This window comes from Sinocyclocheilus rhinocerous, unplaced genomic scaffold, assembly GCF_001515625.1.
Source record: "Sinocyclocheilus rhinocerous isolate Xijiao unplaced genomic scaffold, SAMN03320098_v1.1 scaffold1953, whole genome shotgun sequence".
Classification (NCBI taxonomy): Eukaryota; Metazoa; Chordata; class Actinopteri; order Cypriniformes; family Cyprinidae; genus Sinocyclocheilus; species Sinocyclocheilus rhinocerous.
Window position 1 is genome coordinate 176,197 of NW_015652261.1, and position 15,544 is coordinate 191,740.

The 15,544-nt window shown below is 35.0% G+C and overlaps 3 protein-coding genes across 8 annotated transcripts in view; 1 reads left to right on the plus strand and 2 right to left on the minus strand.

Moving 5' to 3' along the window:
• Positions 1–819: 819 nt before the first annotated feature.
• On the minus strand, positions 820–7,109 carry LOC107714132 (uncharacterized protein C7orf26 homolog). 6 transcript variants are annotated; one of them, XM_016519872.1, is made up of 8 exons: positions 7,102–7,109; positions 4,819–5,035; positions 4,379–4,600; positions 3,523–3,688; positions 2,974–3,275; positions 2,685–2,886; positions 2,345–2,384; positions 820–1,418 (listed from the first exon to the last, which is right to left on the minus strand). In XM_016519872.1, the coding sequence occupies exons 2-8, from the start codon at positions 5,014–5,016 to the stop codon at positions 1,121–1,123; spliced, it is 1,428 nt and encodes a 475-aa protein (XP_016375358.1). In that variant the 5' UTR covers positions 5,017–5,035; positions 7,102–7,109; the 3' UTR covers positions 820–1,120. The 6 variants fall into 6 exon arrangements, with proteins under 6 accessions (XP_016375358.1, XP_016375356.1, XP_016375360.1 ...); XM_016519870.1 differs by lacking the exon at positions 7,102–7,109 and adding an exon at positions 6,582–6,664; XM_016519874.1 differs by lacking the exon at positions 7,102–7,109 and adding an exon at positions 6,582–6,599 and having other exon boundaries at positions 4,819–5,021.
• A 958-nt stretch (positions 7,110–8,067) lies between these two features.
• The window catches only part of LOC107714145 (regulator of G-protein signaling 11-like), a 10,976-nt gene continuing 3,499 nt past the window's right edge, over positions 8,068–15,544 (plus strand). The window contains exons 1-12 of the mRNA XM_016519889.1: positions 8,068–8,197; positions 8,932–9,028; positions 10,173–10,223; positions 11,593–11,699; positions 11,811–11,862; positions 12,009–12,067; positions 12,165–12,241; positions 13,315–13,396; positions 14,128–14,193; positions 14,625–14,686; positions 14,853–14,966; positions 15,072–15,187. Coding sequence (XP_016375375.1) covers positions 8,135–8,197; positions 8,932–9,028; positions 10,173–10,223; positions 11,593–11,699; positions 11,811–11,862; positions 12,009–12,067; positions 12,165–12,241; positions 13,315–13,396; positions 14,128–14,193; positions 14,625–14,686; positions 14,853–14,966; positions 15,072–15,187 — 946 coding nt within the window. The 5' untranslated portion in view covers positions 8,068–8,134. The remainder of the gene's footprint in view (positions 8,198–8,931; positions 9,029–10,172; positions 10,224–11,592; positions 11,700–11,810; positions 11,863–12,008; positions 12,068–12,164; positions 12,242–13,314; positions 13,397–14,127; positions 14,194–14,624; positions 14,687–14,852; positions 14,967–15,071; positions 15,188–15,544) is intronic.
• The window catches only part of pgap6 (post-glycosylphosphatidylinositol attachment to proteins 6), an 18,097-nt gene continuing 17,323 nt past the window's right edge, over positions 14,771–15,544 (minus strand). The window contains exon 14 of the transcript XR_001636957.1: positions 14,771–14,782. The gene's annotated coding sequence lies outside the window, so the exon portion shown is untranslated. The remainder of the gene's footprint in view (positions 14,783–15,544) is intronic.

A 15,544-nucleotide genomic window follows, 5' to 3' on the forward strand; every position in this document is an offset into this window, starting at 1 on the left:
CCGGACATCACAAGCTGTAACAGACTGCAACATTTTATTATTAAACACTTTGGTCCAAATGTAAAGACAGATATTCAGTTATGACAGGATGGGTTTCATCAAATGTTACTGTACATGTGTATGTTTTGTTTTTTTTTAAATCAGGAGCAGAAGTGATTAATAAGAACAGGTATAGGCTGGACTTAACTAAAATGAATGGTGAAGGTACTACAATTTAGGTCTAATTTTCATAAGTAGGATTTAAAAAAACATCAAGACAAAGGGCTTTATTAACTTCGAATTGATCTATTTTTGTTCAAATTAAACTAATTTAATAGTTAATTCCCTGACAACAACCAATAGATTTTGCTTGGCAGAGTTAATCTACACGCTGAAGTCAAATAAGTGAATGCAAAGTAAACGCTGTATAATAAACAGGAAATATATTCTGATTGATTGGATATGATATTGCTGCACTGTAGCAGTTTATGTATAGCTAACACATATAAGTTCAAAACTGTAAGAAAGAGTACTGTATATATTCTGAGCTAAACACATAAAAGGTGTAAAAACATAGAGGTTCTTATTTTTATTAGCAACACATTTGAAAAAATAAAATTGCAATTCTCAATGTTCGTAATAACCTACTCGCATGCACATTTTAGATAGATGAATAAAAGTATTTACTAAAGTTACATTTTCTGTTGTTTTTTGTTACTAATTGCTTTTTGAAACCAAAAATGAACATTTTCACTTGGAAAATATGACATTTTAAGAATTTTAAGTATAAAAAGTGTTCGATTTGCTACTTAAACTGTCCATTAAATAACCACAAATGTCGATTTTCCAAAAATATATTTCACGGTTTGTACAATATTATTGTTTAAAAGGTATGAATGCATTTTTACCTGAAACAACACTTAATCTGTACAAGCGCTTTTTAAAGTCCATATCAAACCTAAAATGATACAATGCATATCCCAATTTATGATACACAAGACCATATAACCTGACCAAGCCAAACATGTGACTACAAGTTCAAACCAAAAGTTTTGAAGATCATCTAATATAAAATATAACAAAAACAGTTTGTTCTCATCCCAAGAAGAAGCAGTGTAGTCCAAAAGTCCTGTATTGCTGGTTAACGAATGGACCGGTATGGAAAGGCCACGGCAGCAGGATGGAAGGCGTGTGGAGAGAGAGAAGGGTGTGCAGCGTGGGCCGTTAGCGGGCGATGTGGGGACAGCGTTGGGTGTGTGGGGTGCGGTGACAGTACAGGGTGCGGGCTGTGTGGGGAGGGGAGGGCGGACTGGTGCAGGCTGTGGGGAGAAAGAGCGGAGGGTCGACCCGGGTGGATGTGTGGGTACATGTTAGGCTGGAAGGGTCCGCTGTGAGGTGGAGGCTGCACTACTGGACCGGACATCACAAGCTGTAACAGACTGCAACACAAAACAGACTGTTACTACACAATGCTCACAAATGACCAAAAACTGTAGAAAGTGATTGACTGATGTGGGTTTCTGAATGGTTGATGGGATGTCGATACGTAGAGATATATATCATCTACAGTATCGTACATCATAAATTATATATATTAGGGATGGTAAGAATCACCGTTTCACATTGGTAGGCATATGACGGTATCAAATTTTCACGTTCATGCTTTTATCACGGTATACGGTATTATCATGATATTGGAATTTAGTTGCAAAAAAGTGTTGTCATAATACAGTATAACAGGTTTAATAACTTTTTTCTTATAACAAAAAGAACTGAAAATTTAAATACAATAAAGCAATTCCCAAAAAATGTATAAAGTAAAAATTTTCACAGATTAAAGTGCAAAAGAATGATAAAGACCAATAGGTAACACTTTACAATGAGATCTCATTAGTTAACCTTAATGCACTAACAACGTTCAGATCAAAGCGTAAACGACGTAAACAGCGTATCCGCGTACGGTGCTGCTGACACAGAACAGCATATGTTGTTAGTGCATTAAGGTTAACTAATGAGTTGTTTACTAATACGTTGTTTACGTATGTGATACTCTCCAAAATGGCACCAGCGGAGGAGACGAATTGTTGAATAAAGTCGTTATTTTAGTTTTCTTTGCGCGTGTTAGAATCCTTGCGGTCTATGGGAAGGTCAGAGAGCTCTCGGAATTCATCAAAAATATCTTAATTTGTGTTCAGAAGATAAACGAAGGTCTTACGGGTTTGGAACGACACAAGGGTGAGTAATTAGTGACAATTTTCATTTTTGGGTGAACTATTCCTTTAAAATGGTCACAGATCATTCAATATTATTTTAATATTAAAATCTGCATGATCAGGTTTCACGTTTCATGTGATAATTGACTTACTTGTTGTGGGGAAGTCTGGAGCACAAAGTCCGTAGGTCCTCTGAGGGATAAAAGACATGACATCACTGAAATGCTGCTCTTTTCAGTTCAAAACCCAATCAGGGTTAAGGCTAGAAGGGATACAGCAAAAACTACTGGGCATACATCAATATAGAGTCATTTTTCTCAGACTGTACAACAATAATTACTGTGTTTGCATTATTGTAAGGGGTAGGTGTAGACATTAACAAAACACAATCTAATAGGTAGAAAATTGAATTTATTGTTAGCTTCTGGTTTTTGCTGTATCCCTTCTAGCCACAACCCCCAAACAGGCCATCATGAAGTAAGCATCACTTACCTCTGGCACATAGAAGAGCTCCTGTTGCCATGGCGACCTGAAGAGCTTGCGCCAGCCTATCCAGTGCCAGTTGGACATGATTGGCAGCAGGGAAGGGCGTGAGCTTCTCGCATAGACGGCTGACTTCCTCTACCAGCGTGGCAACAGACTCCACAGGAAGCACAGCTAGCCGACCTATCAAATTCTGTTCTGTCAGGTGGACCTGCAGGAGTTAAAATAAAAACACATTATATATTCTAATACTGAATGGAATCCTTAAAGCCTCACAAAGTTGCAAGAAATACAACACCTGCAGCATGAGAAAGACTTGAAGAACACTCAGGTGCAGTTTAGAGTACAGCTCTTCATATGCTGTCCCTTTTTCACTTTCTCCATGGCCATTGGTCAAAGCTGACTTGCGGCCTCTCTGATAGGCTAACGGAGCTTTCACACACCACCGGAGCAGACCCAAAAGAGGCGTGATCTCAAGACAGCCTAATGGCAGGCTGGAATTGAGGGGTGTGTTGATGAAGGTGAGGAGCAGTAGTCTGGGATCTTCTGTGATCCAACCAACCAGCATCTCCAAGAGTGCAGGGGGCGGAGTCAACTCATCTACAAGCAGCAATATCAAACATATTATGTATAACTTTTTTTTTTTTAGCTTATATTATAAAATGTTTATATAAAATTGTGTAATATTTTATATTAAGAAATTTCTATTAAAACATTACACTTTAATATTATAATAACAATATTGTATACATTCAATATTTTATAATATGCACTATATAATTAATCAAGTAGACTTATATTTATTTATTTTTTTTGTGACAAGATGTGACAAAAAGAAAACTAGTACCTGAGGAGAAGTTATAGAGAGCCGTTACTGCAGTGATAAGCTGACAGCAAAAGCGAGGACTGGCTGAACAGATGTTTTGCAGGGTAGAGATGGCACATGGCACCAGTGTGCAGTAATCATCCATCAGCACCTGAGCCAAACGCACGCACCATGCAGAGTGTGCGCGCTACACACACACAAAAAAAAAAATGTTTCAAAAGCTGTCAGATTGAACCCATTTTAGCTTATTAATTAAAACTAATAAATCTTTTTTTTTTTTTGCATAAAAAGCATATATTAATGACAGTATAACAAATACTACCATGATGTAAAAATAAAATACGCAATTTAAAGTATTGAGAAATGTTTGCATTACTGTAATGAAAATTTACGGGGTTAACATGTTCTTGAACAGTGTTGTTATTGTTAATTAAATCTACTGCTATTTAAAAACATTAACTGAAATAAAGCTAAAAAACTTTCAGAAAAATTTTAAATGTTGCCTGTAATTTAAGTACTAAAACTGAAACAAAAACGAAAAAAAAAAATAAAATAAACAGAAACATTTTAAAAAGCACAAAAATACTAAAACTAAACTAAAAAGAATACTTAAAATATAAAAACAAAAGCTAATTATTATTAAAAATGTAAATTGTTAAAATAATAAAATTAAAAAATTAAAAAAAACATTAAAATAAATACTTTAATAGTACTAAACAATACTAACACTGTTCTTGATAGTTTTTGTGAAACTCACAATAAGCATTCTGATCCAATTATCTATTAAATTCAGTTAGCATGCTCTAATCTAGAGAAAAAAATTAATTACCAGGCAATTATGACATAAAATGAAAGTAAACGCATTAATATCACACACCTGTAGCCAGGTGGCTGCACACTCTAGTATTGGCACCCGACACATGGCTATAGCCATTGAAACTAGCTTCCCAAGCATGGCCATGCGGCTCTCATCAGCCTTGTTGCCTTGAAGACTGAAGAGTGTGGAGAAAATGATCTGTCGGATTGCATCTTTGCTCTGTTCCTGGAAGTAACTGCACATGATCTCCAGCAGTTGCAATTCTTGAACACAGCTCATCCTCTGGGCCAAATACAACACATAGGTCAAATCAGCATGACTTCTGAAGCATCATGTGACACTGAAGACCGGAGTAATGATAATGAAAATTCAGCTTTGCAGGAATTAATTACATTTTTAAATATATTACAGTAGAAAACAACTTCAAACAATGGAATGGTATTTACCACCACACAGATTTTTCTTTTAGTCAAACCAGATTGCATACTCCTGTTCCTCACCTTAGGCTGGATGTTTCTGTCTTTAGGGACGTGAAAGATGAATTCCTCCACCAGCTCCACCGTGCTCTTCTCTAGTCCAGGCGTGGGGCCGGTGGAGCTCTGCAGAGCGCTGCCCAGTGAGATGTCCAGATGATACAGAACCTCTTTAGCCGCGCTCAGCGGATCACGCCGCAGCAATGCATGCCGGATATCACTCATCTCTGCTGTGGAGGAGAAACTACAACATCAAATACAAGCAAATGAGAAATATGAAAGACATTAATCAGACATTAACATAAAAAGAACCTAAATATATCATTATATGTATTATTTCTGGACATGCATCATGGTAATACTAATACCTTGTTATTTTGGACTTGCATCACGGTAATACTAGGTTTTTTGAACATGCATTATGGCTATACCACAGATTCAGAACATTTACCATGTTTTTGAGATAATACTAGAGTAAACCATGGTATATTTTTCTTTCCTAGCGTGTATCCCGTGGTCTCACTGTACCATCTTGTACTATCACTGTACTGATACCGCAATATTTTGTTGTAAGGCGTGTCATATCCAAAATAGTGAAAATAACTAATTGGATTGTATTAAAATACCACTTATCGAATTATGAGTGAGTTAATCGAAAGCTGTCAATCAGTACACACAAATAAGCAACAAAAAGCGATTATTCTCTATGGTGACACACATTGTCTGAAGCGATGCAGTTTACACAGCGCGATTGCTGCACCGCCGGTTTCTTTAAATGTTTCCACGGTTCACAATACATACATATTTATACTTACAACACCCTTACCTGAGTTGATAATTAGACTCGTTACATTAGCTTCTCTCAATCTGCAAATGTATATCGCCCATAATTGACAAAGTTGTTCATCAGAAAATAACTACGGAATCCCGTAAAGGACAATGTAGACTCGCTTGCGTGGAAAAAAGCGCGGCTGATCAGCGCCTCCTGCGTACTGGAGATACTGTACTGTACAGTGCATTCAAACTGGACTAATACGCGTTTTCAGAACAAATGATTCTTGCTTGTATATTTTTTATTTATCTAATTCAATGACATGCAGACATTTTAATTGTGATTCTTGAGTCCACACAACCTCCATTTTAAAGCCATGATATATTTGAAAATGAACTAAAAATCGAACTCAAATAATATTTAGTTACCTCCTGATGCAGTTAATTTAGTATTACTATTATAGTTTTTACTAATATTTAGAATTTGTTTTTATTTTTATATTTTCTATGTTCAGTTTCATTTTAGCTAAACTTTTGTAATTTTGTTTTGTGTGTGTGTGTGTGGTTTATGAGGACACAAATTTGTATAATGTCATGGGTAACTTATGTATTACAACATGAAGGTGGTTTATGAGGACACAGATTTGTATAATGTCATGGGTAACGTTAACTTATGTATTACAACATGAAGGTGGTTTATGAGGACACTTTCGGTGTCCCTGCAGGTAATTCAAAAGGTTTATAAATCATACACAGGGCAGTAAGTTAGCCAGAGTTGTAAAATTACCGCGGTCTCAAATTCATTATTAATTATATGCCTAATATATGATGAAAACGGCTTCGTTAATATTGTTTCTTGTCCCCTCACATTGACAGTTACGAAACATTACATGAATCACGTCAATTCAAAATGGCGAAATTAGACAAGTTTATTAGTTTGCATTCCTCATTATATTTGTCAGTCGTTTAACATTTCTATCGTAAAACAGCTTTCAGATATTAACTGTTTGGCTACTTACATCTTATCCCGCACTAGCCGCTAACTGAAGCGTCGCGTTGAAATTCGCGTTGCGGTTTCTGTGAACAAAGCCCGCCTACTTTGATTTATTTGTATAATGTCATGGGTAACTTATGTATTACAACATGAAGGTGGTTTATGAGGACACAGATTTGTATAATGTCATGGGTAACTTATGTATTACAACATGAAGGTGGTTTATGAGGACACTTTCGGTGTCCCTGCAGGTAATTCAAAAGGTTTATAAATCATACACAGGGCAGTAAGTTAGCCAGAGTTGTAAAATTACCGCGGTCTCAAATTCATTATTAATTATATGCCTAATATATGATGAAAACGGCTTCGTTAATATTGTTTCTTGTCCCCTCACATTGACAGTTACGAAACATTACATGAATCACGTCAATTCAAAATGGCGAAATTAGACAAGTTTATTAGTTTGCATTCCTCATTATATTTGTCAGTCGTTTAACATTTCTATCGTAAAACAGCTTTCAGATATTAACTGTTTGGCTACTTACATCTTATCCCGCACTAGCCGCTAACTGAAGCGTCGCGTTGAAATTCGCGTTGCGGTTTCTGTGAACAAAGCCCGCCTACTTTGATTTGATTGGTCATCTCAAATATCTGTTGACGTTGACGAGCGGTGACTGTCACCGTGACAGGACTGTTGAGGCAGCTCAGATGAGGAGGCTTAAATTTAATCTTGGTGCTGTGCTGTGCACTATCTTTGCAGCACGAAAGAAGAGTTCATCTTTATTTAATCTCCGGTGGGGATAAAAAACATCCCACGAACAGCGCCGAAGTCCCGATCTGAATCAAATGATTCGTGATACGCGATCCAATTTGGAGCAATCAAAACAGTGAATCATTTTGCGACGCAATGGTTTAACTGATTCGGAGTTTCAAAAAGCTCCGTTGATACTGTAAAATTTATGTTCTTTGCTCACTTTCCTATATAATTTATTCGTTGTTTGAATAACCGTTTAAATCAATTAATCGGCCTAATGTTTTTATATAATACAATTATATTATAATTATATTATATAATATAAATCTATATATTTAAGATAACGTTTATTTTACTTCAAGCAAGTCTAATAACCTTGTAAGCACTTTCTAATAAGCCCAATAAGCACCTTTACATTTAATTTATAATATAAATATAATATAATAATTGATCCACTTCAAATGTTGACTACTATATATACATTTTATATAGTCAACATTTGAAGTGGATCAAAAAAGTTCATCAAAGTTGTCCTAAGACAAGAACGCATTTTGGTTTTAGGTTTTAGGACAACTTTGATGAAAGGTTTTGATCCACTTCAAATGTTGACTAGTGTATATTATGTCAAGGTCTACAATTATCGATTTGAATCAGTCAACACTGGGAGGCGCTATTTTATACCTAATTATGAGTATTTTGTAGTCGGATGTAGCGCCACCCCATCGTCTCTTTGACGGGACAGCAGCCTCTCCAGCATCAGTGTGAGGCGAGCATCATCCAGCTCTCTTTAACTTCATATCCAGAACACACGAGCTGCTGTCAACATGACCATCAACACACTCAGTCAGGATGGAGTGCAGCGACAGCAAATGCCCTGTTTGACTAAGGTAAGTCCCTAAAATCGATTTTCATTTAGCTCTAACAATCACAAATCTGCTGTAGAACAGATACTGTCGTTTTTGCAAACCAGCCAGAGTTTAATAATCCTGCAGTTGTTGCCTGTAAGACAGTATAGGAACTTCTCCTCGCATTATTGAAAATGTGTTAAAGACGAAACTAAAATTTCTGTACTGTAAAGTTTCTGAATTTGCATAGTTGTGTTTGCATTTTCTTAGGCTACTTATATAACTGATTTATATACCTGGAGTTCTTAAAAAATAAATAATCCAACAAATCATCCCACTCTTCCTGTTATGCTTATTGTATTGATGCTTTTGCTGTTTTGTAACATTAAATCACCTTATTGATTTATAAAATTGTATATAATGAGAATGTATGAATTGTTATAATTTAACATATAATAACTTAAGCTATATAAATATTATATATAGCTATATAATAACTTAATAAAGGTAATGTTTATTTAGGGGTGCATCCTGTTCTTTTTTTTAAATCACTTTATTGTGAATAGCCTGAATAGTTGGCAAATAACAGTCATTTTTTATTCAAGATTAAGGTTTTTATTTGTTTATAGAGGAACTTGCACCTTTTTATATTATTTTTCTTTATGCTATTCACAATTTGAATCACATTTTAGCTTCTGTGCAGTTCACAAAATAGTTGTGTGGTGTGGTTTTTTGTGATCTAAAAGTACTAATATTTCACATGTGCCCACATACAGATGGAGCGCATGATCATATCCATGCAGGACCCTGATATGGGCATCAAGTTGCGCAACCAGCGTCTCCTTATTACGGTCATACCACATGCAATGACTGGTGAGTCTCTCTCTCTCTCTCTCTTTCTCTCTATGACTGCAGCAAACTTCAAGCTTCACTCACTCTCTCTTGATAATCCCAAATGGACACGACTGTTCCTCGTATTTTCCAGCCTCTGACATGTTATGGCACGATTAGAGCGACAGCTGAGGCACGACTAGAATAGTTTCCCACTATTACTGTGGAAATAGTCTGCATTTAACAGCAAAGTATCCATGCGTATCTCGGAAAGTCTTGAGTGCGTATGAGGACAGTAAATCAATAGAAACTTGCGCAGTGAAATTAGACTCCTGTGTGTGCTTTCAGTCTCTGTGCTCATTTTTCTTGCTATTAATTAGTCTAACAGTGCATGTTTTGCGCCTGCACTTGTCTCTCAGAGGACACCGGGCTACGTGTGAATGAACAAATGACTTTCTTCAGGAAATTAAAGATAAATACAAGTCAAAGTCACTTAAAGTAATAGTTCACCCAAAAATGAAAATGTACACACCCTCAGGCCATCAAAAATGTAGATGAGTTTGTTTCTTCATCAAAACAAATTTGGAGAAATGTCGCATTACTTCACTTGCTCACCATGGATCCTCTGCAGTGAATGGGTGCCGTCAGAATGAGAGTCCAAACAGCTCATAAAAACACCACAATAATCCATAACTAATCCACTCAACTCCAGTCCATCAATGAACATCTTGTGCAGCAAAAACCTGTGTGTTTGTGATAAACAAATTCACCATTAAGACATTTTTTACTTCAGATCATTGCTTCCAGATAGAATAAGTTGTCTCGTCTGAAACTGGAGAGAAATATGCACAGATCAGGCACTGCTTACAAGCAAAAACAGTCCAAAACAGTTTAAACACAAATATGTTGGTGGATTTTGATGTGAGAGGACAACAGGAGATAGACTTTTTCACTGGAGGAAGCATACCCTTACCAAAAAGTAGTATACTTCAAGTTTATTTTAGTAAGTATACTTAAGTAAAGTTCAAGTATATTTTTAAGTAAATTATAGATTATGGACTCATATTTTGGCCAGAAGTGATGCTGTTTGAACTCTCATTCTACGGCACCCATTCACTGCAGAAGATACATTCTTTTGTCTGACACTGTGCTTATGTTGACAGTAATATTCTTTGATTTCATACAGGTGTAGGCATTGTTGAATGGCTGATTAAGAAGTTTTCTATCTCTGATGAAGGTAGGACATTAATATAACCTATAAATATATTTTGATTCTTTGTCTTTGATACATAACATTGGAATTGCACTTGATTGCAACAATGATGATAATTGTTATTTATAGTAAAAGAACAAAGAAGTTGTTATCTTTATTAAACTAAAGTGTCAGCAACTTTTGCATGGACAAGCACAATTCATATTTACTTCAGAAAATGTAACAAGCCATTATTTTACTGTGTGCATAAAAGTAATCAATTTAAAATGAATTTTAAAAAGTGCTCATACACTGCCTTGTAGCTCCAACATGATTTCAGACTTACTGTGTGCATGTCAGAGCCTGTGTGTGTAATAATTTCCATGCTATCTGCTGTGGTGTATTTCTTGGAGTTTTCCAGTCATCTGTGTGTGGTTTATAGAAAGTGTTCTCCAGAGACGACATTATTCTCCATGTGCCATCCTGAGGGACTTCAAAACATACACACGCGCACACACGACCATGGGGAGCTAAATTGCATATGAAAGTTGCTTTAAATTAAAGTCAGATTTTATGTAATGTAAGATGAGTTGTGTGCAAGATTTTTAATAATAAATGCACAAATGTCACACTCTCAGAGAACAGGCTGCATGGTTCAGAAAAGCCCTAATAAACAAGTAATGCTGCACACAGCTGTGGCTGGAATAAACAAGACTCCAGAGAGTTTGACAGATCTGTGCACTGCAATGAGGGAACACCTTGTGTAGGCAACCACTAGATGAAATGTATGTATTCTCAAATCATTTACTACTATTTTAGTTAAAGGGAAATTAAAAAATGAAAATTCTGACATTATTTACTCACCCTCATGTCCTTCCAAACCCGTATGAGGTTCTTTCTTTTGCTGAACACAACAGAAGATATTTTAAAGAATGTTGGTAACCAAACTGTTGGCGGTACCCATTGACTTCCATAGTATGGAAAAAAAATACTATGGAAGTCAATGGCTACCTTCAACTGTTTGGTTACCAACATTCTTCAAAATATCTTCTTTTGTGCTCAACATAACATAAATAAAACAAAGATTATTTGATGTATGTTGCATGATGTATGAAAATACTATTTCAGTCTTTCTAAATACAAATGTCATGTTTAACTCAATGTGTTACTTGGCAATTTTTTTGTAATTATTTGTAAATAAATTTACTAGCAAATTCTGAGTAAAAATTATTTTCAAGAACAATTCTAAACCAATTTTTATGTAAATCCTTGGTTTTATTTTTAGAATTATTTACTTGATTTATAATTATTTCTATTTTTTTGTACTTGTGTGGGTGTATAATACGCATATGAATATTTTTTTTCATCTTTATTTATTTTATCTTTTTTTATATTTTTTCTCATCTTTATTTAGAGGCATTGCACGTTGGACAACTCTTTGTAAAGTATGGATACATTTACCCTTTAAAAGAGCCAAGAAACCTTATTCTGAAAGCTGACGATTCACCATATCGCTTTCAGGTATTTATATATGCACACACAATATTTACATAAAATCACATGCCATATCAGCAGTTTCTAAATTCCCATTTTCAAAATCAGCACATCTGAATTAATCTCTGTCTTTATCAGACGCCGTATTACTGGATGTCGACACGCTGGCCTACTTCAGAACTGGACTATGGTGAGATCTAACTTCCCATGGTTCAAAACAAAAAAGGATTTACCAAATGTTGTGCCAAACCAAAATACATTTGCTTCAATACAAAAGGAGATATTTCGCTGCAGGTTCAGAGGGTAAATGCATGGATTTACTTATATGTGTTTTAGCAATCTACTTGGCCAAGAAGAATATCCGAAAACAAGGAGAACTAATTGAGTATGAAAAGGTATGCCAGCCACACCATAGAGAAACAAAACTGTACAATGTAGACACGAAGCCATGTAGCCATCTGTTGTTCATTTCTCAATCTCTGGCTTTGTTAGGAGTGCTATAATGCTTTACATAAACGTATCAACCACACCTGGGACTTTGTTGTGATGCAGGCAAGAGAGCAGCTCAGGTAACTATCCTTTTCCATACTAAACGTGCACACACACACACTTAATGCTCCCTTCGGCCTATTACATTTAGCCCTCTATTACCTATATTATAAAAGTAGCATATAAAAATGATCAGAAATGCATTTTCTAGCAAAAAAAAAAAAAAAGGACAAAATCACTAAAATCAAAATTACATTTTTGAATAATTATAAATCATATAAAACATTTGTAAATCGTTTTAAATCAAGTAAATGCTGAAAATACCACCAATAGGTACAACCATGAAAATAAATATATTTTTTCTAAATATTTAAATATTTGTAGTTAAAAGTGTCTATACATTTTCATTGATGTTAGAATACTAGAACTGGTTTAAACAACAAAAAAACAAATAAACAGTTTTTTTTATTTTTTATTTTTTTTTTACAATTGACTCAACATTAGCATAGGGTTTTTTTTTTTTTTTACTTTAGCCACTTAAAATCTTAAAGAATCTTAACAAATTGGCCCCGAGCTTTACTTTTATTAATTTTTATTATAGTTAACTGAAAATAAACCACTACTAAATGCTAAAATAAAAGTTAACTGAAACAAAATAAAATATAAAAAACTGAAATGTATTTTATTTCAGTTAGATGCCCATGCATAATTTTCACTCATTTTCACTTTACTGTGTATTTTTTATTTTTTATGTACTAAAAAAATAAAACAGAAAACAGAAATACAATTAATACAAACTCTATACACATAAAAAAAAAAAAGCTAATTAAATGACAAAAACCAAAAGAAAACTACTAAGACTTTAATTTAAATTAAGAAGAAAATGGAAAATATAATTTATAATACAACAACAAAAATGGAATGAAAAACGCAAAATTCTCTGTAGTGGCTGCATCCACTGTTGCACTATACTCCTTTACAATTTAAGCAATTCTTCATAGCATACAAATAATATATATAGCTCTAAATGTTTTAAACTCAAGTTTTATGCACTACTAAATATTAATCAAATTTTTGATGGTTGAAAAAAATCAATATAAAATATTTTCTGATGGTTGTTGTCTCTTATCATGTTCATTTTCTTGTGTTTAAGGGCATCAAAACAGCGTCGAAAAGCAGATCGTATCGTGCTGGAGTGTCAGGAACAAGCTTACTGGCTAGTGAACAAACCTCCTGTAAGTCTCGAACACTATAAACCCACAACAACGCTAACAAAAAATACCATGGCAATACTTACACCATGGTATTCTTTGAAGTATATTGGAGTACCATCAGGGTTGCCGTCTGTTCATGAATTAAATAAATAGAAAAGTAACATACTGTGTATCACCTTTCAGAAATGTGATATAGAAAATCAAAGCATGTCAAATGCATTAGTCAGTGTATGATGCTTAAGCAGCCACAGCATCTGTGCCCATCTGGCACGTGCCTTCATATCTGTATCCAGCTTCTGCTTATGAAATATTCAGCCAGTCAGTTAAAAGCATCGCAAAGCAGAGGAAAAAGGGGGAAGGGGACAGAGCGAGAGGAGAACAGAAGAAAGGGAGGACAGATTCTGGCAGAAGAAAAGGAGAAATAGAGTGGAACACATTGGTGCCTTTAAAGCACACTCACACATGAGTGCAAAGGATATATATGGATTGCTTAACATGAGCTTAAGTGTCTTTTGAAAATAAAGATTAAGGTGTTTATGCTACTCCAGGTTTAAAAAATATTTTATTATTATTATTTATTTATGTTACAGCAATTGATATTAAGAGTAAAAGCTTTTGTGAAATGGTATACAGTTCAAAAGATACCAACATGAATACAGAGATCTCATTTCTAAGGGCTTGGCGCATGCGTTTGATCATAAATATCTTATTTTGTCATTGATCCATATATCTCTTGATAACCACATTTTCAGCCCGGTACACTGGACAGTATAGATCATGGACCGGAAAGAAGAACCATGAACACACGAGTGCAGCTGGTCAGTAAACAGACCACCACAACACAACTAGTAACCACATGCACAACAACACGTAATCCACATAGACACACACAGACACAGCACGTTTCAAAAATATATGAACAAACATTATATATATATATACATACATGCATATGACTGCTGAAAATTCAAATGAATAAATTAAATTTTTTTTTATCAAATAAATGTAGCCTTGGTGACTAAAAGAGACATTTAAAAAAAAAATTTATATTATTTTTACCAAAAAAAACAGAGAAAAGCATTAAAACTAAATAATTCTAATATCAGTAATAATAATATTTATTTGCAAAAAATGTAGTTAGCTGTCTATACATCATTCTTTACTTATGCAGCACATACTGTACTGTGAAATATAACCAGATTTACTTCCTGTCATGCTTGTTTTTGTGTTTTTATGGTAAACGACTTAGATTGAACATAACAGGATAAGCCTGGTGAGGAATCGTGTAAAGTCCTCCATTTGCCTTGAGAGGTACTCTGTGTGTGTGTGTGTGTGTGTGTGTGTGTGTGTGTACTCTGCCGAAGTCTAAGACTCCAGGCTAGAGCTAATGGACTGTCCTAAAAGTATCTTTTAAAAAGAACTCTTACCATAACCCTTTGTGATGACCTTACATGTCTCTGTGTGTGTGTGCATGCAGTTACGTTAAGTACTGTGAGCAGTACCAGCCCCATGACCCCATAATGCAAGGATGTCTTCCCAGCAACCCCTGGATCACAGATGATATCATGTTTTGGAACATGAACTCTGAATCGTGAGTCACATGATCACACATGAATAACCATTTTAAACTGAAGTACACTAATGTTCTGTCTGAGGGTCAGTAATTGCTCTGTATATCTACGTTTTCCTGAAATAGAGTTGCTTTGCCGACTAAACTGCGTGTGGAGCACTGGAGCTTTAGCTTCATGGAGCTGCTCAACGACCCAATGGGAAGAAAAGAGTTTCTCACGTATTTGGAGAAAGAATTCAGCGGTACACACACACAAATTTTATTCATGATACATGATATTGTATTCATAACCCTTACAAACAGTACTGTGTTGCTACCATAGTATAGTTATGGCATCTGATAGTAGTAACATAGTACATAGACATAGATAGTGTACTGAAGTAGGGTACTGAATAATAATTGGTTTGACCAATACTTAAAGCAGCACTATGTAACTTTTTCTGTTTTCAAAATTGGCAAAATGTATATAATGAGCGAGTACATCATGAATTCATCTTCCAAACCGCGTTTTTGTCTTATTCCGAATCACTACGGTACACTTATAATAAGTACTTATATTTGGACTATTGTAGCCTGGTCGGGTCGTCACCGCTGCGGAG